The 21,539-nt window shown below is 41.0% G+C and overlaps 2 protein-coding genes across 2 annotated transcripts in view; one reads left to right on the top strand and one right to left on the bottom strand.

The window, feature by feature from the left end:
* The window catches only part of LOC118887401 (LLGL scribble cell polarity complex component 2-like), a 43,592-nt gene continuing 22,053 nt past the window's right edge, over window positions 1-21,539 (top strand). Inside the window, exons 1-2 of the mRNA XM_036838190.1 lie at window positions 1-170; window positions 1,085-1,674. Of these exons, the coding sequence (XP_036694085.1) occupies window positions 168-170; window positions 1,085-1,603 (522 nt within the window). The 5' untranslated portion in view covers window positions 1-167 and the 3' untranslated portion in view covers window positions 1,604-1,674. The remainder of the gene's footprint in view (window positions 171-1,084; window positions 1,675-21,539) is intronic.
* LOC118887400 (cyclin-G1-like) lies at window positions 10,431-11,771 on the bottom strand. Its single transcript, XM_036838189.1, has one exon. The coding sequence runs from the start codon at window positions 11,629-11,631 to the stop codon at window positions 10,744-10,746; it is 888 nt and encodes a 295-aa protein (XP_036694084.1). The 5' UTR covers window positions 11,632-11,771; the 3' UTR covers window positions 10,431-10,743.

Here is a 21,539-nt window from a genome sequence, read left to right on the forward strand (position 1 = left end):
CTGAGGTGGAGAACCGGCCATCGGGTACTTTTTGTCACAGAGCTCTGTCTCTCTGTCTGAAAAAGGCAGATGGCCGTCAGGAATTTTGCCTCCCAGTGTGCTGTGTTTGTGTGAAGAAGCAGCCTGGCTCTCCAGCACTTCACCTCCTAGAGACCGTCTCGGACTGAATGGTAGGTCAGAGTTGCCTGTTTTTCTCCTCAGAGAGCTCTCTTTCTCTGCATGAGCCGAGCGCCAGGCTTCGGGCATTTCTCCTCAGAGTGCGTTGCTGCTGCCTGAGTCGGCGACCCCGCTCTCAGGCACTTCTCATCTCAGAGCTCCTTCTCTGTCAGGAAAGGTGAACTGCTCACCCTGAATTTCTCCTCACAGGGCGCTGTGTCTGACTGAAATGAGGTCAGAGTCCGCGCCATTCTTTTTCCAGCGCGCTCTTTTTTTTGTCTGAGGTGGAGCCCAGATAGCTTGCATTGCTTTCCCTCCAGTGCTGTCTCTCTGTCGGAGGCGGAGTTGTCACCACTCGGGCTATCTCCTCACAGAGCTCTGTCTCTCTGTTAAAAGAGGAGGGTCGACTTCCCGCGATTTCTTTGCATAGGACACTGCCTCTGTGTTGGAGGAGGAGACCAGCGCTTTGCCATTTCTCCTCCTAGCCAGCTGTCTCTCTGGAAAAGAGTGCCTGCTGGTCCCCCAGCATTTCTCCTCATAGGGGGTTTTCTCTCTGTCTGAAAGAGGGAGCCGGCCGTCCAGCATTTCTCTTCACAGAGCGCTGCCTCTGTCTTAAAAGGAGGGCCGACACTCAGGCATATCACGTCACAGAGCGCCGTTTCTCTTTCTGAAATAGAAGGCTGGCGTTTGTCATTTCTCCTCATTGTGCTCTGTAAAGCAACAATACGCCAATAAAAATTAAAAAATAAAAATAAAAAAGAGGGTCAACCCTTCGGCATTTCTCCTCATAGAGCTCTGTCACTGTGTAGGCCAAGAAGGCGTGGGCGTCCTGCATAATCTCCTCAGGAAGCTCTCTCCCTCTCTCTCTTTCAAGGGGAGTGCCGGCCACCTGGCATTTCTCCTCATAGTGCGCTGTGTTTATTTCTAGGTGCTGGGCTGTCCATCGAGCATTTCTCTTCCTGGAAGGCTGCCTTTCTGGTTCTTCTGCGTGCGCTTCGCAAGCTCTCAAGCCTCACTTGACAGACCCTTGGAGCGTAGGCGCATGCGTCGGCTCCCGCAGGACCTGGCGCAGGCGCCCAACACGCAGGGCGGTCAGGCTGTGCTCGTCGCGTCCGAGGAGCAGTTCAAGGTGTTCTCGCCGCCCAAGATGAGCGCCAAGACCAAGTTCAAGCTGACGGCCCACGAGGGCTGCCGTGTGCGCAAGGTGGCCCTGGCCACGTTTGCCAGTGTGGCCTGCGGCGACTACGCCGAGACCTGCCTGGCCTGCCTCACCAACCTGGGCGACGTCGTAGTTTTCCCGGTACCGGACGCTTGCAGCGCGCACAGCTTCTCCAGTGCCCGGGGCCTGCGGTGCGCAGCGTCCAGCAGCACCCAGTGGCCGGTGGCTTCTCCCAGCGACAACCTCTTCTTGCACCTGCTGGTTCGTCCCCTCCGGAGTTTGCCGTGAAGTCTGAAACTGGCACCCTCTACGTGGAGGGCAAGGAGAGACCGAAGAAAGAGGCAGATCACTCCAGATTGGTAGGTGCAGGTTTAATAAGCAAGGGAACTTACTCCCGAGGTTTATCTTGGGTGGCCGCGAGAGAAGTAGATCTCTGCACCTGCCTGGCGGAACCTTAAAAGTGTATACAGAGGTCTTAACTCGGTTCAGTCATGTACAGCCAGACCTCTCAGCTACACATTACTATCTCAAGGCCGTGTACCTGAGGCAGCTTCTAGCAGGGAAGGCAGCTGGAGCGGAGGGTGAGGAGCCTCAGATTCCTGGGCCCAGCTCTTGGGTCTGCCGGTGGTTAGGTCCCCTCGCTGGCCTCCTCCGTCTCCCCCCTCCTGCCTCCCCCAGTGCCAGGTGGTTTATAGCCGTGTGCCTCCAGTGAAACACTTCCCTGAGAACAGAGGGTGGGTTTCCAGCAAGTTCTGCTGGTGTGGGACCATGGTGACTCCTTTTCTTTTTCCATCGAGTGACCCAAGGCCAGCAGGCTCTGGGTCTCAGGCCTAGGGGGAGCCCCTTCCTCAGGCACTAGATCTCAGCCCCAGGGGTTGTGGCTGCTCCTTATTTCTGCTATTCCTGTATTCTTTAGCGTTCTCTTCACTTCCCAGCAGTCAGTCCCTCATTTCTCCAACCCCCTGTTATAGTTAGTAATTCTTTTTGTTAAACTTTCCTTATTCAGGCTACTATGTGGTTTCTCTCTCCTGATTGGACCCAGACGGATAGAACAGGTTTCTTATTTTCTCTGCTAAAAACTTTTCCATAGCACACAAGCCCACATCACTCTCATTTAAGAGTCAGTCCAGGGCCAGTATTTAGTTCTATTCAGAGTCCCATGAGGGAGAATCTGATTGGCCCAAGAAGGTCAGGTGATAACCTCCTAGTCCAATCAACTAAAGCCAGGGGATTGGGGCATGTGGCCACCACGAAGAGCAGTTAAAGGGTCGTTGGGACCTGGGCAGGTTCCCAGCAGGTGTCTACTACAGAACCCTGTTTATTAAAGATAAATGAGTGTATGGAAACCTGGGACACGCTGATAACCTAAAAATACCTGGCCATTTAATGAATGTGGAAAAATTAATAATGATGCTGGAGAAATATTGATACTGTACATGTTCTTACTGACCTTTTTCCTACTGACTTTAAAAAACAGCTTTATTAAGGTATAATTGACAAATAAAAATTGTAGTATATATTTAAGGTATACAACTCAATGTTTTAATATATTTGTATGTTGTGAAATGATCACCACAATCAAGCTAATTAACATTTTTGTGACCTCACATAGTTACCATTTCCTCCTCCGCTCCCTCCTCTTCCTCCTTCTCCTCCTGCTCTTCCACCACCTCCTCCTTCGCTTCCTTCTTCTTTCTCTCCTTCTTCTTCTTGGTGAGAATACTTAAGATCCACTCTTAGCAAATTTCAAATACACAGTACAGCACTGTTAACTATATAACTATACTGTACCTTAGATCTCCAGAAGTTATTCAAGCTTCGTACCATTTGACAAATTATCACCTCGTTCACTAACCCTCTCCCTACCATCTGGCAACCACCATTATATCTCTGCTTCTGTGAGTTTGAATATTTTATTTTATTGAAGTATAGTTGATTTACAATATTTTATTAGTTTCAGGTATACAACATAGTGATTCGATATTTTTGTAGATTACACTCCATATAAAGTTATTATAAAATATTGGCTATATTCCCTGTGCTGTGCAATATATCCTTGTAGCTTATTTATTTTATACATAGTAGTTTACACCATTTAATCCCCTACCCCTTCCCTCTCCCCACTGGTAACTACTAGTTTGTTCTCTATATCTGTGAGTCTGCTTCTTTTTGTTTCATTCATTCACTTGTTTTATTTTTTTTAGATTCTACATATAAGTGAAAACATACAGTATTTGTCTTTCTTTGACTTATTCCACTAAGTGTAATACTTTGCAGGTCTATCTATGTTGTTGCAAATGACAAAATTTCATTCTTTTTTATGGCTGAGTAATATTCCATTGTATATATGTGAATATATATATATATATATCTCACATCTTGTTTATCTATTGATCTGTTGATAAACACTTAAGTTGCTTCCATATCTTGGCTATTGTACATAATGCTGCTATGAACATTGGGGTACATGTATCTTTTTGAATTAGTGTTTTTGTTTTCTTGGATATACATCCAGGCGTGGAATTGTTGGATCATATGTTAGTTCTATTTTTAGTTTTTCAGGGAAACTCCATAGTCTTTTCCATAATGGCTGCACCAATTTACATTCCGACCGACAGTGTACTAGGGTTTGCTTTTCTCTACATCCTCACCAGCATTTGTTCTTTGTAATCTTTTTGATGATAGCCATTCTGAGAGGTGTGAGGTGATATCTCATTGTGGGTTTTATTTGCATTTCTCTGATAATTAGTGATGTTGAGCATCTTTTCATGTGCCTGTTGGCCATCTTCTTTGGAAAAATGTCTATTCAGGTCTTCTGCCCATTTTTTAAATGGGTTTTTTTTTTATATTGAGTTGTATGAACTGTGTATATATTTTGGATATTAACCTCTTATCAGTCATATGATTTGCAAATATTTTCTCCCATTCAGTAGGTTGTCTTTTCATTTTGTCATTGGTTTCCTTTGCTGTGCAAAAGCTTTTAAGTTTAATTAGGTCCTATTTGTTTAGTTTTGCTTTTGTTTCCTTTGCCTTAGGAGACAGATCCAAAAAAAAATATTGCTATGATTTATGTCAAAGAGTGTTCTGCCTATGTTTTCTTCTAGGAGTTTTATGGTTTCCGGTCTTACGTTTATGTCTTTAATCCATTTTGAGTTTATTTTTGTATTAGTTGTGAGGAAATGTTTTAATTTCGTTCTTTCACATGAATTTGACTATTTTAGACTCCACATACAAGTGAGATCGTGCAGTGTTTGTTTTTCTGCGTCTGGCTTATTCCCGTTAGTGTAATGTCTTCCAGGTTCATCCATGTTGTTGCAAATGACAGGATTTCCTTCTTTTTTCAAAAGCCTTAATAATATTGCATTATATATATACCACATTCTCTTTATCCATTCATCTGTCGATGGACATTTAAGTTGTTTCCATATCTTGGTTATTGTGAATAATGCTGTAGTAAACATGGGAGTGCAGATATCTCTTCAATATTCCGATTTCAGTTCCTCTGGTGATATACCCAGAAATGAGATTGCTGGATCATATAGCAGTTCTATTTTTAATTTTTAAGGAAACTTCATACCGTTTTCCATAATGGCTGTATCGGTTTATATTCCCAACAACTGTGGATAAAATTGGACCCTTATTTCACACCACATAAAAAATCAACTCAAAATTGATTAGACTTAAATGTAACACCTGAAACCTTAAAAACTAATCTAAGAAAACACAGGGAAAAGGCAACAATTATTTTGGGTATGACAGTAAAAGCATAGGCAACAGAAGCAAACAAGTGGGATTACATCAAACTAAAAAGCTGCACAGCAAAGGAAACAATCAACACAGCAAACAGGGAAGCTATCAAATGGGTTTTGTAAGCCACATACCTGATATGATGTCATGTCCAAAATGTATAAGGAATTTATACAACTTAGTAGCAAAAAACCAAATAGCCCAATTACAGAATGGGCAAAGGGACCTGAATAAACATTTCTCAGATGAATAGTTACAAATGGCCAATAGGTGCAAGAAAAAGTGCTCAACATGACTAATCATCAGGGAAATGCAAATCAAAACCACAGTGACCTAGCACCTCATATCTGTTAGGATGGCTCTTACCATAAAGCAAAAGATTACAAGTGTTGGCAGGAATGTGGAGAAAGGGGAACCCTCCCACTGACTTCTAATAATACTACTCTACCCCATTATTTAAATGGTTGCATAGTATTCCATTTTATGTATGTTTGAGTGATTATTTAACCAGTCTTTTGCAACTGCAAGCAGTGCTACAAAGACTATTCTTCTACATAAGTCTTTGTGTTTACAGGCAAGTATATCTACAGAATAAATGCCTGAAGTATTATTGTAACAAGGGGAATGTGCATTTTGCATTTTGATCGGTTCTGCCAAGCTGCCCTTCACACAGCCTACATTAATTTACCACTCTACAAGAACGTATGAAACTACCTTATTTCCCTCACTATCAATAGACTTTTATACTTTTGCCTTTCTGATAGGTGAACTATAATATTACATTATAGTTTTAATTTACATTTTTCAAAACTCATGACTGTCATTGAGCATCTTCCCTATGTTTAAAAGGTATTTGCATTTCTTTTTCTGTGAATTGTTAATGCCCTTTGTCATTTTCTCTTGGGTTGTTGGTCTTTTTCATACTGGTTTGATTTTTTAATATTAAGGAAATTAGTCCTTTGGCTAATGTTGGCAGTGTTGCTTCAGTTTGTTCTCATCTTTTTGGCTCCTTTTATGCTGTGCAAAGTTAAAATTTTTTAAGTTTAGTCAAATTTATCAGTTCTATCAGCTAGGAATATATGCAGCTACAGGAAATAAAAAGCCAACTAACAATGGCTTGAAAAGATGGGAGAATATTTGTTACATGCGACATGCAGGGAAAAATTAGGGCATCAGCGGAAAACTGCATTGTCTAGAACACAATGGGTTATCTGATTCTGATTCTATCGGATTTATTTTACAACTTTGTAAGTTTTAGATAACTGATAGCAAAACAAAATAATTCTAGTCTATAGACATACAAATGAATTATGCCCAGTAGAGGGACAACTCTCCTCTACTGTCCCCTCAATGGAAAAACCAGTTTGTTTGTACATTTCAATATTCCTCATCTAAATATGTATCTGTTCTTTGGACTGTAACACCTTGGCAGTGTTAAAATCTTTAACACAAGTTCATTTTTATAATATGTGAGAGCCATGATTTTACCTTACTTTGAAAATTATCTTTTAACAAATATGAAGTCTGAAGGTAGGCAGTTTAGGGGCTCAGTGATGCCATCAGGGAACCAGGGTTTCGCCATTTTTTCTGCCTCACTATCGTTTTTTTAAAAATTAATTAATTTTATTTTTGGCTGCGTTGGGTCTTCGTTGCTGCGTGCAGGCTTTCTCTAGTTGCAGTGAGCAGGGGCTACTCTTTGTTGCGGTGCGTGGGCTTCTCATTGCGGTGGCTTCTCTTGTGGAGCACGGGCTCTAGGCGCGTGGGCTTCAATAGTTGTGGCTCGCAGGCTCAGTAGTTGTGGTGCACAGGCTTAGTTGCTCCGCGGCATGTGGTATCTTCCCCGACCAGGGATCGAACCCGTGTCCCCTGCATTGGCAGGCGGATTCTTTTTTTTTTTTTTTAAATATGGTTGAAAGTGTTACTTGTTCAGCATTAATCTACTGCAAATGCATTTTCATCCCCCATGTTTTATTTATTTATTTGTTTATTTTTGGCTGTGTTGGGTCTTCGTTTCCGTGCGAGGGCTTTCTCTAGTTGCGGCGAGCGTGGGCCACTCTTCATCGCGGTGCGCGGGCCTCTCACTATCGCGGCCTCTCTTGTTGCGGAGCACAGGCTCCAGACGCGCAGGCTCAGTAGCTGTGGCTCACGGGCCCAGTTGCTCCGCGGCATGTGGGATCTTCCCAGACCAGGGCTTGAACCCGTGTCCCCTGCATTGGCAGGCAGATTCTCAACCACTGCGCCACCAGCGAAGCCCCGGCAGGCGGATTCTTAACCACTGTGCCACCAGGGAAGTCCCGGCAACCACTTTTAACTCCTTAAGCATTTAACCCCCCTGGTTGTTCCTGCCATATTGTTTGATGATATGCTTATATTGATATTTATTGATCAATTTTAGTATATTCAGTGTCTTTCTCTAAGGACAGATGGAATTAGTTCTCTTAACCCTCCTTCCCTCTTTCATCTCCCCCAAATACAACAGTATTTTCAGTTATGTGAGCAATCAAGGTGTACTAGTCATTATAATGATATAAATTTTGCTCACTGTAAAGTATAATTTCGTTTTCTTTCTTATACAGCTTTATGTTTTGCCCCAGAGAGAACAGTTACCTCAGTTGTAACTTATCTACTTTCTCATATACAGTCTCATTTCTTTCTTGAAGTCCTATTGAGTTTACTTTTTTCCTGGCAAAAAGCTTTGTCTTTTTGCTCCAGTTTGTCCTGGTTGCTTTCTAGGTTTACCTGTACAACCATTACACTGGGATTTCTGTTTTGCTGCTCTCCTGGGTTAAACCTGTGCTTTTCTGGATCCCATGAACTCCTTGTTCTTGATTTAACCCTTGATTTTGCTGGGGCTGGTACCCCCAGGAGCTTCTTAAGAAAGAATGGAGACAACCTTTTTGAGTCCTTTCATATCTGAAAATGTCTCCATTCTGCCTGTACACTAGATTACCATTTTGGCTGGAAATTCTGGATTGTAAATATTTATTTCCACAGAAATTTGAAGGCATTACTCCACTGTCTTTTAGCTATCAGAATAACCATTCTGATTCTTGAATCAGTCAATACAGTTGATTATATTTCTTTTCTTGAAGAGTTTATGATCTTCATATACAATTGATGTGAAATTTCTTTTTTTTTTTTTTTTTGGCTGCACCATGTGGCACGTGAGAACTTATTTCCCCGACTAGGGATCGAACCTGTATCCCCTGCATTGGGATCACAGAGTCTTAGCCACTGCGCCAGCAGGGAAGTCCCCTTCACTATCCTCTTATTGTTACTAATAGTTTCAATTGACTCTCTTTATGTTTCCAAGTATACATTTATCTCCATATAACAAAAATTTTGCCTTCCCTTTTCTGGTGAATGGGATCTTCTTTTCCTCCACAACATCTTTTAAGTCTTTGACGCTAGAATATAGGAAAACCATAGCCTTCTTTCCTTTTATTTCTTTCCCTCTTTCTTTCTGTATACCCATACATAACACATTCTGCACACAAATATATCTTTCTTCCAAATACCTTGCTGAATTCTTTAGTTTTTAGTGGATTTTTCAGGTATAAATCATTTTACCTGACATACTGATAGTTTCTTTCTTACTTTTTTCATTCCAGTTAACTGCCCTGCTCCCTCTAAAGTCTTATAGCTCGGTCAGCCTCTCCAAAACTTTAAATGAAATTGATGAGAGATGGGGTATTAATATCCGTCTCGACTTTAACAGGAATTCTTCTGGTGTATCACACAGTTTGAGATTCATTGTGGTCTTCCGAGTCTTTATTAAATTAAGGTTTCTTTGAATCCCTAGTTTACTGAGAATTTTTTTGTTTTTAAACTCAGTAACTGATGTTAAATTTATCAGTGCCTTTTGTTCGTTTAACGATCTGACTGTTGTCGTTGTGCATTGTTTAAAAAAATGTAATCCTGGACTTAATCTGCTCGTATTTTATTTAGAAACTTTGTATCAAACGCCTTCACAAAGGAGAGAGCCCGGGCAGTGGGAGCGGGCGCCTGGTGCTCGTGGAAAAGAATTACTTAGTTTTAAGGAAGGATAAGAGGGTCCGGGACTATTTGCTCCCCAGTGGACCGGGAGGGTCAGCAGGGACATCCTTTCTTCTGAGCTTGGGGAACACTACGAAGGTTGGAAGCAGATTTTAAGTTTCTAATAATGACGCTGAGATCTCTGCCGGACCGCCACTGGATGGCGCGCGCAACCAGCGGAACCAGCGGAACCAGCGGGCGTCGCTCCGCGGCGTTTGGGGAAGGATAATTAGCGCGCTCCTCCGAGCTTTTCATTAGCTAGTTCTGCAGGAGTCCCGCCTTTCCGGTCTCCTCATTGGCTGTCGGCCCAGGAGGGGTGTGCGTCTTTGGTCAGCCCTTCGTGGGGTCTTTTTTTTTTTTTTTTTTTTTTTGCATTTCAGTAACTTTATTGAAAGATATCCCTTAGTACCAAAACATAATGGTAGTTGGTTAGGTTACCTCTGCCAACTCAAAATTAACACTGATGTATTAAAAATATTGAAGTTTATCAGTCTTTTGGGAAAACTGGAAAGTTATCCATAAAACATGTTACAAAAGTATAAGATACACTGTGGTTCTTTGGTTTATTTTCCAATGCGTATCTCCCCATAACATGATGTCAAATTTGGGAACAGCCATCCTGGATGGATTCAGGCTACACATTCCACTAACTGTTTATAACACTTTAACACAGATCTCCTTAGGTTCACTGAAATCCTGAACACTACCTCAGCAACCTTATAATTATGAAGATGCCTACTTACCTTTCTTAATACTTTCTTTTGGCACAGTAGGGGCAATTAATGAAAGTATATTCTCTCCCTTTTAAGCAAAATTCTAAATTAGAAGCAATGACAGTTTCATAAAAACAGTGCTTAGTAAAAACTTCTGGAGTGTTAAATCAGAAATTTTTCAGAGTGACGTTAATTTGTTTTGAGTTACTACTACAGTAAAAACTAATTTTCTAATTTTCTTGATGGGACTAGACTGAGGCAGTAAATTTTGTATAAAACTTTTTAAATCATGGATATAAACATCACCTGTTTTCTAGAAAAATATTAAAGATAACTTAATATGCTGAAATTAATAGGTCTGTAGTTTTGCTTTATATAAAATGCCCTCAAATTTAAATGTGATTCCCATGTAGCAATAAAGTCCACATCTCTGGATTATATATTACTTGCATTATGGGTGCCAAGAAACCATTTTCACTGCCTAGAATACTGACCCTTATTATGCCTTAAAAGTGCATTTGTGAAGTGGTGGTTTTGATGTAAACCTCATATTTAAATTTAAAGTTTAAATTTAAATTAAGTAGGTTACCATTTTTAACATCACCTAAATACAATATATTGACCCAATACAGAAAGTTGGATCAATGTTAGAAATGAAGATTCACAGTTTACCTTCCCAGGCTTGTCATTAGCATTTTACATTTATGCTGTTAGCTTTGATTTGTATGCTTCACAGGTGAATTCAAATGTGAGTAATTCCACTATAGGGTAATGTTAATTAGGCAGTTTTCCCAAATCTGAGAACACCAATGTTAATCTACTTGTGATGTTTTGAGGCTTCACAGCTTAAATCCGTTATAACATTATGGAATCCACAGCTCAGGATTGTGGAGAAAGGCTTCAGAAGAGTTTTTTGTTGCTGTAAGAATCCAATTAAGGGACCATTTCAGGAATTGTTGGAAGGTGGGTTATTCTGTAGTAACTACGCTTCAGTTGCCGTGCAGTACGCCCAGAAACAATCCATTTCAACTTCTGAACATTTGGTTTGGAACACTTGTTTGATGAATATTCAGTTAAACACTTGGATACGAGTTCTTGCCAGAAAGTCAAATCTCTGCCATTGATCTTGGAATGTTTCTGAAGACATTCTACTCCTTCTGTTAACTCTACACACTTCTGTGCCTGGATCTCCAAGGCAATGATAGACAATGCCAACACAGATGGCTTTGCTTTAGAAAATATGATCCTGCAGTAGCATGCCTTAAGTTGAGCTTCTAGTCTTTCAAAATTAAGGCTATTCCTCCTTTCATATGGCAAGTTCTCTTGAAGGAGTGAATAATAGAGTTGTAGAAACTGAAAGGCAGTAGTAGCTTTGACTTTCCAACACAGCTTCTCCAACACAATCTTTTCCATTCTCATCAAGTCTGAAACCTTGAACCTACACTGGCTTATTCGGATCAAGTCAGTTGCCAGTGGGACATTCCTTTCCGGTTCTATTGATTTTACAGCCAAATAGAAGCAGCTCAGTCCAACACACCCAAGGTGCTTGGGCTGTACCTTCATTTTAGACAGGAATCTGTCCAGTAAATTCACAGCTAGAGAAAATGTGTCCGTGTCAAAGCCAAAGAACTGAGTTAGACGAAGGAGATCTTTTACTTCAAAGTCCCTCAGTCTTGCAGTCATTCTAAGGCCATTATCGTGTGCAGATTCAATTAGTCTCAAGCCGCAGACCTTTGGCTGACATCTCAACTCCTGTTCCAACAGGGCATTCAGCTGGTGTAGCAGTTTCTGAGAGTCAGTTGTTGTCAGTACCTCTATCATCTTGATCGCGACTGCAGCTCCTCAGCGGTAACCACCCTCCCCGGGCCTGCTCTAATCTCACCCCAAGATATTAGAACCGAGAGGCCTACGAGGCGAGAGGGCTCACGGGCAAGACGGGAAAGGCCCGGGGAGGGGGAGCCGTCTTGGGTGGAGGTCTCTGCAGCGCTGCCGAGACGACACTGCCCTCCTCGGGGTCAGCTCGGAGCCCCCTCGTGGGGTCTTGAAAGGGGTGAAGGACAGACCGAGAGGTCCGGATTTACAGGGATCAATCAACCAGGGCCTCCCGTTGGTCAATCAAACAGGAGGCCCCCCCCCCCAAGACTTCCCATTGGCTGCTGCCCCGCGCCTGTCGCTTTGGCTTTGGCGTGGCCGAGGTTCTCCTTAGCACTTTAGCCGGGCTTCCTTGGCGGAGCCAATGCACTTCGGATGGATTTTATCCCTCTTTGGTGCTGTTTGCCTTGGACCCGCGGCACACAGGCTTGGACGAGCTTCGGGAGACAGCTGGAACTGGGGCGGAGTTGGGGGGCTCATCAGTGCCTCCCTCAGTAGAAAACGGCTGGAGCGGGGGGAGCGATGTCTTTCCTATGGGCTCGAGAGCTGGAGTATGGGGTAGAGTCCTGAATGGGGAAGGAGATCATTGTGGGCAGCTCCTACCCTTTCCTGCCAGAGCTGGGAAGGCGTGTTCCTTCACTTGTGTCTATCCCTAATAAACACCTTACACTCCAAACTCCATCTCAGCAGCTGCTTCTGGAGAGCGCAACCTGTGACATTGCCTTGATGGCATCATCGCCCGCCACTCTAATTATTTCAAACTGCCTAAAACTCTTTGCATATACCGTGCTGTTTAAAGTTCCTGTGCTTTTATTCATACCCTTCTCTTTGCCTCAGTTTTCCTTCTTACTTTCTTTTTTTTATCAACATAACTCCTTTTTCCTGTCCTTCCAGACCCAGCTCAGGGGATATCTCCTCCTTGGCTTCTATCCCTTGGTTTGGTTTGCCTCTCTATGCTTTTCCACCTCCCTGTGTTTACAGGATACTACTGTACCTGGTGGGTGCAATATGAGGTGTGTCTTGCACCCAGAAGTGATGGACTCTAGAGCAAGAAGGGACCCAGGACTGCCGGACAGGGTGATTGTGGTTCTGCAGTGGGAGCAGCAATAGTGTAACTCCTTTGGGTCAGGTAGCAGTGAGGGGGTTATTTGCCTGCAGGTGAGAGGGACAAAGTATGGAAGGTCAGGTTGGAGACAGAGACGTGCCCTGAGTTGCTAGTGAAATCTGGGGAAAACAAGGAACACTCATACTCAGAGGAACCAGCTGCTGCAGTCCCTTATCCTGGTAAAAATTCTTCTTTAGACCCAACTCTTACCAAAAACAGTGCAGAATGCAGGCCTCCATTTTAACTTCACCCAAGCCAGTGATACACAGAGACAAAAGATAGTTAAATAGGGAACCTCAGCTACAAACAGAAGTGCATACATCAGGAATCACCAGCTATTTCAAAAACATAAAATCATGAAAGTGTGATGATGAATAGAAAACTAAACAAAAGGAAGAACTTACACCCAAGGAAACAGACCAAACTGAGCAAGAACAAGACCTCCAGATAATTATAAGAGTATCTTCAGAGAAATATCGCAGGGTAGCAATCCATGAAACAAGGACAGTTGTGCAAAAGATCCAGTTGGAGTTGTTGCAAATGAAAAATGTAATTGTTAAAATAAAAAAATTGAATAAATGTTCCAAGTAGCAGAATGTTCAGATCTAACATCTGAAGTGAGGTAAAAGGTCAGCCTGATGATTTTTCCTAAGTCATGGCACATAGGGATAAGGAGATGTGAAATATGAAAGGTTCGAGGGCAGGGGGTTCACTTCCAGCTATGACTTTGGGTCAGAGGGTGGAAACGTCCCAGGTTCCATTCAGCTCTTATTTTTCATGCACAGGAAGTCCAGTTCTACATCCCATGAGATGAGTCCTCTGACTTCAACTCCTGGCTTGATGGGAGGTAAAATCCCAAACCCCTAAGCTTCTCAGTAGTCCCAGAGGTCACCAGTTCAACTCCTTACTGCTGAGGGTTCACTTTCCACCTCTGGTATCTGGTCATTTTTCCTTCTAGTCTTTCAAAAGACTATTTTTAAATTAAAAATATATCATCCAGATCTTCTGTGTGTTTAGAGAGAAAATACATGTGTTTCCCACATTTTGATCAAACCCAATGGCAAATCATACTTTCAGATCATTTAAAAATTTAAAAAATTAATTAGGAATAATTTCAAACATACACTACAATATGGGGAATAATTTTAGATGCATAGGTACTCTCTACAAAAATTAAATTATATTATTTTGTTACCTTATTGTGTCACTTCTCTCTCAAAAAAAATTTAAAATGTTATAAATATCACTAAAGCACCATTCCAATTCCTTTCTCAAAGGAACCATTTTCCTGAATTTGATGTGAATCATTTTCGTGTATATTTGTATTTTAGGAGAACATATCTCAAACTTTTGGTTTCAGGATACATTTACATTCTTAAAATTTTGAAGACCCCCAAGAGCTTTGGTTTTTGTGATTTGTAAATGTATTTATTTATTAATTAAATAAAAAACCAATAATGTGCCTTTTATGTTATCATAAGGAGGACTTTATTTTTATTATTTTTAATAGATCTTTATTGGAGTATAATTGCTTCACAATACTGCATTAGTTTCTGTTGTACAACAAAGTGAACCAGCCATATGCATACATATATCTCCATATCCCCTTCCTCTTGAGCCTCCCTCCCACCCTCCCTATCCCACCTCTCTAGGTCATTGCAAAGCACCGAGGTGATCTCCCTGTGCTATGCTGCTTCTTCCCACTAGCTAACTATTTTACATTCGGTAGTATACATATGTTGATGCTATTCTCACTTCGCCACAGCTTCCCCCTCCCCCCTCCACCGTGTCCTCAAGTCCATTCTCTACGTCTGCGTCTTTATTCCTGCCCTGCCACTAGGTTCATCAGTTCCATTTTTTTTTAAAGATTCCATATATATGCGTTAGCATATGGTATTTGTTTTTCTCTTTCTGACTTACTTCACTCTGTATGACAGACTCTAGGTCCATCCACCTCACTACAAATAACTCAATTTTGTTTCTTTTTATGGCTGAGTAATATTCCATTGTATATATGTGCCACATGTTCTTTATCCATTCATCTGTCAGTGGATATTTAGGTTGCTTCCATGTCTGCCTATTGTAAATAGAGCTGCAACGAACACTGTGGTACATGACTCTTTTTGAATTATGGTTTTCTCAGGGTATATGCCCAGTAGTGGGATTGCTGGGTCGTATGGTAGTTCTATTTTTAGTTTTTTAAGGAACCTCCATACTGTTCTCCATAGTGGCTGTATCAATTTACATTCCCACCAACAGTGCAAGAGGGTTCCCTTGTCTCCACACCCTCTCCAGCATTTATTGTTTGTAGATTTTTTGATGATCCATTTTTGGATTGGTTTTTTTTTTGATATTGAGCTGCATGAGCTGCTTGTAAATTTTGGAGATGAATCCTTTGTCAGTTGCTTCATTTGCAAATATTTTCTCCCATTCTGAGGGTTGTCTTTTCGTCTTGTTTATGGTTTCCTTCAATCATTCTTAAAGTCCAAAAAAAATTAATCATTTTTAAGACTGCTAAATTTGCCTGCATTAAAATTTAAAATCTCTACTCATCATAGATGAGTAATTTGTAACTTTTTTAAAGTGAAAAGACAGTTACAAATTAAAAGAGATTTGCATCATATAGAGCTATCCTGGCGTATCCAAAATATATCCCAAACTTCTACAATCAATTACAAACAAATACAAGGGATCCAATAGAAAATAGACAAAAGATATGAACAGGGATTTCACAGAAGAGGAAACACAAATAGCCAGTAAATTTAGGAAATGAAGTTCAGCCCTGCTTGTGATCTAGCAAATGCAAATTAAAATCACACTGGAGAGACACCATTTCACACTCAATATATCGGTCTAAATGAAGAAATGAGATAACAGCAAATTTTGATGAGAATATAGAGTAAAAAAGAAAAAAAATCTTATACATAGCTGGTGAGACCCTAAAATGGTACAAGCCCTTTGGGGACAGTTTGATTTTATCCTTTAAATCTGAAGATGCACAAACTCCATTTCTAATTAGCAACCATAGAGAAATTCTTGCACATGTGCCCCAAAAATATGTACAAGAGTGTTCACAGAAACAAAATACCTTGAAACAGAAAAGGAATGATAAATTATGGTATATTCATACCATGCAATGCTATACAGCCTTTAAAACATAGTTGTAGACACTAATATGAGAATCACACAAACATAATAATGAGTTAAATAAACAAGTCAAAGAAGAGTAACTATTGAAGGATCCCATTTATATAAAGACCAAATATAATGGTAAAATCTAGATGATGGGCACATGGGTGTTCACTGTATAGTTTTTGAACTTTAAGGTGTGCTTGAAAATATTTGCAATAAAATATTATGGGAAACCAGTTTGTCATTAAATAGAGGACCTGGCTAGATATCTTGCTATCAAATATACCAGTTTTTATAACCTTTGAAACCACTTCTAGAAATCTGTTCTAAATGTAGAAGCCATAATACGGGGAAATTTTAAGTAACTTACATACCTACCAATAAGGGAATAACCAAGAAAGCTTTATATTCACCATCTCTTTATTGAAACTCTTTCTCTTCCTTGACCCAGTGTGAGTCTGGAGGTAAGGCTAGGGAGGGAATGGCACCCAAAGATGAGATTCCCTCTGATATTCTACCCATTGTCCTTGGACTTGGGCATATCGACGCTCTCTGCCCTCTTCCAGGCGGCTCTTCCATCCCTCAAGCAAATCGACCTCACTGGGACCCTCCATCACTGCCATTTTTGTCTAAATTCTAAGGTGAAGTAATTTCCATTCTCAATTTACATCCTGTTGAGTAAAATCTGCATCACCATCACCTTTAGGTAAACATGATGCAGGCATCAGCATCAGCCCCAACATAAATTAAATGGTCTGAAAACTCAAGCAAATTTTCTTTTTTCTCACTGGCTGATATTTATTACATGAGGGCTTTGAATTGCCACATGTTTACATAATGAATCTTTTTTCTTTTCCTTCATAGTTAACTGAGTTAAAGTAACTTCTTAACAATCAAGCCAATAGGTCTTGGAGCCAGTTAAAACTTCCCTCGAAATAAGGATATAGACAAGGAATATGAAGAATATAGGTGGGGGATATGAAGAATACCTGTCTCCCCTGTTCCTTATATAAAAATATAAGTAATTTTTACTTTTGTCATGAGGTAACAAGGAATCTAGTCTTGAGAATGTAATAGAATATCAATGTATGAGACAAGATCATTGCACAAATTGGGGCTAGAAACTACTCAGGATACAGGACAAAAATCAGAGATGTAGAGACTTGGTTGCACTATTATTTACAATGGTGACAAATTGTAAACTAAATACCCAGTGGTACAGTGAATGTTGGCAAATGCAAATGATAGATATTAGAAAGTTATTCTAAAATTTTGAAGAATAATACATTACATGAAGCTCAAAAAATAAAGATAGGAAAATAAAATTTCATTTCAATATCATGCATTTTTGTAAACAACAAAAATATTAAATGCGTGTGTGTGTGTGTGTGTGTGTATGAACTTCTTGTACAATAGGGGGAAACACGATGCATTTGGTTTTGTACGTGTTGAGCTTGAGGTTCCTGTGGGATATTCATGTAGAAATATCCAACATACAGGTATTCAGATCAACAGCTTAGTGTCTGGGATGGAAATAAAAATTGAGGCTCATCAGCATGCACTGCCCTTAGATTGCTATGGGAGTGTAGAGGAAGGGCACCTACCCAGCCCAGGGGCGTATGGATGATTTCCTGGATGAGAGAAGACCTGGGATGGGTCTTCAAGGGTGGAGTTTCCTGGGTTAACAGGGTGGGAGAAAAGAAGACTGTCCAGGGAGGGAGCACAGCCTTTGTTATGTCAGGAGGCAAATGTGTAGTAATGGGTTCCATGTGGGCTCTGGAACCTAGAGGTTCCCTTCCATGGACAGCTGTCAACAGAGATCTCATCCTACTTCCCTGCCAGTGTCTCCTTGGCCTATGGCAGTCTTGAGTCACTATGAGGCTCTTCCATTGATCTTGCAAAGAACTTCTCTCAAACTTGATAACAAGAGCCAGTGGGAAGGATTTCATAATTAACAAGGAATCATTAATGTTTTTTTTTTAACATCTTTATTGGAGTATAATTGCTTTACAATGTTGTGTTAGTTTCTGCTGTATAACAAAGTGAATCAGCTATACGTATACATATATCTCCATATCCCCTCCCTCTTGCATCTCCCTCCCACCCTCCCTATCCCACCCCTGTAGGTGGTCACAAAGCACAGAGCTGATCTCCCTGTGCTATGCGGCTGCTTCCCACTAGCTAGCTATTTTACATTTGGTAGTGTATATATGTCCATGCCACTCTCTCACTTTGTCCCAGCTTACCCTTCCCCCCTCCGCGTGTCCTCAAGTCCATTCTCTACATCTGCGTCTTTATTCCTGTCCTGCCCCTAGGTTCTTCAGAACCACTTTTTTTTTTTTTTAGATTCCATATATATGTGTTAGCATATGGTATTTGTTTTTCTCTTTCTGACTTACTTTACTCTGTATGACAGACTCTAGGTCCATCCACCTCACTACAAATAACTCAACTCCGTTTCTTTTTATGGCTAATATTCCATTGTATATATGTAAGCACAAATTTTATATTTAGTGATTCCAATTCTGTTGGTCTCTGGACCACACTGTATTTAAAAATATTACTGCACCCTCCCCCAATAAATGTAATCAGAACCTCTGGGGAGAGGGGGTGCTATCTAAAGCTCCTTAAGTAATTCAAATGTATATTCAAGGGTTAGGGACCTCTGCATTAAATGCCTGCCCTACAGAGATGTCTTCTTTTGAAAACATCTTGTGAGATATAATAGTAATATTTATAAACGCTATCATTAATAAAAAGACTAATGTAACTGGTGAACAGCAGTCAAAATATTTCTAGAATGTGGAGAAATCATGGGAAGTTGAGAGGTGAAGAGGAGGGATAACTGAGAAACTCTCCTGCAGAACACCATACAACCTGGGAAATCAAGACCCTCAGGTTGGAAGGACCTAAGGGACCAGCTCATTCACCCTGTGCCCAACTTACCTAGTGTGTGAGGGTGACTCCAGGATGTGGACCTGAGATCCTGCTCCCCTTTATTCACTAAGGCATGTGAAATAACAGCCTCTGTAGTCATCAACTGTGTCTGCAACATCCCTTCTCACATCTCTCATTCTGCACATCCTTGGGCCTAAGAGGCCCTGGATCCCATAGGAGTCTAGAGCCTGGAAGAACTCATTAAAGACAAAGCAATTACCCAGGACCTCTCTAGGACAAATGCTCTCAGGGTCCTGGAGCAGTGGCTGATTACAGTCACTGATCACACCTGACTATACACTGGGGAAGGTGGGGATGGAGAAAAGCTCACGTATGAATGCTTCATCACTGCCTGTTTAGACAATGGATAGTAGTCCTGTGGAGCCTACGTTTTCAGCAGTGAAAAAAGATGAATGGAGAAGCCATAAAAAGCAGGGACCAGAATGCAAATATCCCAAAATAGCTTAGAAGTATAGGAGTTTAGGCTTTATCTTATGGGCAACAAGAAGGCATCAGAGTACCACCGTGAAAGACATATTTTGCAAAGATTCCCAGGGTGGCAAAATCTCTCACTACAACTCAATTCCCCATAAACCTATCCCAGGAGAAAGATAAACCTGCAGTTAACAAGCATTAGACTTCTGTGATTCAACCATATGCAGATATATGGAAAGGACAAGAATAAGAGAAACGATAAACTCTTCCAGATCATGTTCAAATCCTTCCTCAGGCCAAGACAGAAAAGGAAACCCTGATGTGCATCCCACTGAGGTACATCTAGCTCCTTACTTATACAGGAAAACCTTAATAGCACCTGCCACCACCATTATGTCTACTGTTCCCCACATGTGCTAGATTACCTCCTAGTTTCCAGCTCGTCCTTACCCTGCAGTTTATCACAAGGCCATAGCTAACATTTGTAACTCCTTCTTCCATACCTATTCCATGTTCCCTTTGTCAGTACTTCAGCTGGTGATGGGGTTCTTCCTATTCAAACTTCATTCATTGGGAATCGGAATCCTCAGTATTGTTGCCTTTATTAGGTTGCTATAGTTTTCCATTAACTTTTACTGAGTGGCACCCCAAAGAATCTCCAGAATACAAGGCCTGGTCTTTCCTTTCCTCACTGTATAGAGAAACCCAATTTTCTATTAATTTGGATTAAATTAGCCCAGTCACCATTGCAATTCTTTTGTTTGCCTGTTGGTTCAGTGACATAAAGAACCCAAAATGGCCAAGTGGCCATCTCAGCTCCCATTAGAATAGAATCATTGAAGCAATCCTGGTAGAAGCATTCTTCCCTTGAGAACTGCATCAGACACTTCTTGTGCACCACTTCAGATTCTCTCAGACATCATTTTTTATTCCAGCCACAGCTGCAGTAACCAGTTCTGCACAGATTCCAACCAGCTTCACATAGATACAATATAACCTAACTACCTCACGCTTGCTCCACCTGCTTCTTGTGTCCTGCCCTAGGGTTTCTCTGAGTCCATGGAGTAGAACATCATGGGAAGCCAGTTTAACACTCAAACATATACAACCTGAAAGTATAGGGGAGTTAGTGACCCATGGGCCAGCCCTTAAATAAAAGGTGCTGATGAATATATGCTTTCCCCTTTGATGCATTTCATCAAGCCTAGTGGTGGCCAACTCAATAAACTACCCCAGAATTGGCTCTCCCTTCTTCCCTATGTACACCCCTTTATCTGTCACTTCTTCCCATAACATAATATTCCCAGATAAACTACTTGCAAATAAGACTTTGTCTCAGTCTCTGCCTTTTGGGCAACCCAGACTATGGCAGAAAGTAACATCTCGAAACCAGCAGAGCCCAAAATTGCGGGGGTGGGAAGCAAAAATTCTATGAGTACATTATTTGGTCTAATAATGACAGAAGTCAGTCCTGCTACCAACCGTTGATTCCTAGACTCATAAATCATGTCTATGGGAGAAACAGCACCATATATGGGTTCCTGGTTCAAAGTATATACCATATTCTATAGGAGAGTAGATCATCTTTCTGGATGTGATCTCCCAACTGAATCTTTGGTACAAGGCAGTAACTATAAACTAGAGAAGAGTTTGCCATCAACTCCTGCATCCTCCTTTCATGTACCTTCCAAGGGATTCCTCCACCTTGATTGTTTTTAAAGCTGGAGACTATCACCCCCCTGCACTTGCTTGCTTCATGGAACAGTGAGCAATAAAGATCTAAAGGATGAGGGCAAAGATAGGATGTACAGAGGAAAGACCAGAGTGCAGATGTGTTTCAGAAGGACAGGTCTGAGAAAACAGAGAATTAATGCAAATACACGTATATAATATATATATGTGCAAATACAATTATTGGGGAAATAAAGTTAAACCCTTGTGCCTTGCAACCTACACAAAAGTAACTTCCAAATGGATGAAAAAGTTAAATATACAAAATAAGACTATAAAAGAATAAGAAAAATACATTAAAAACCTTAGTACAAAATTTAACTCTATTTTTTCCAGAAGTTTCCCAGTGGTCCCCAACACCGTTTATTGAATAGTCTCTCTTCCCCACTGATTTCAGGTCCTACCTTTATCACTAAGTTTTCTATATATTTGGGTGTGTTTTTGTACTTTTTAAAATTAATTATTTATTTATTTGGTTGCACCGGGTCTTAGTTGCGGCACGTGAGATCTAGTTCCC

The sequence above is a fragment of the Balaenoptera musculus genome, chromosome 20 (genome assembly GCF_009873245.2).
Source record: "Balaenoptera musculus isolate JJ_BM4_2016_0621 chromosome 20, mBalMus1.pri.v3, whole genome shotgun sequence".
NCBI classification, from domain to species: Eukaryota; Metazoa; Chordata; class Mammalia; order Artiodactyla; family Balaenopteridae; genus Balaenoptera; species Balaenoptera musculus.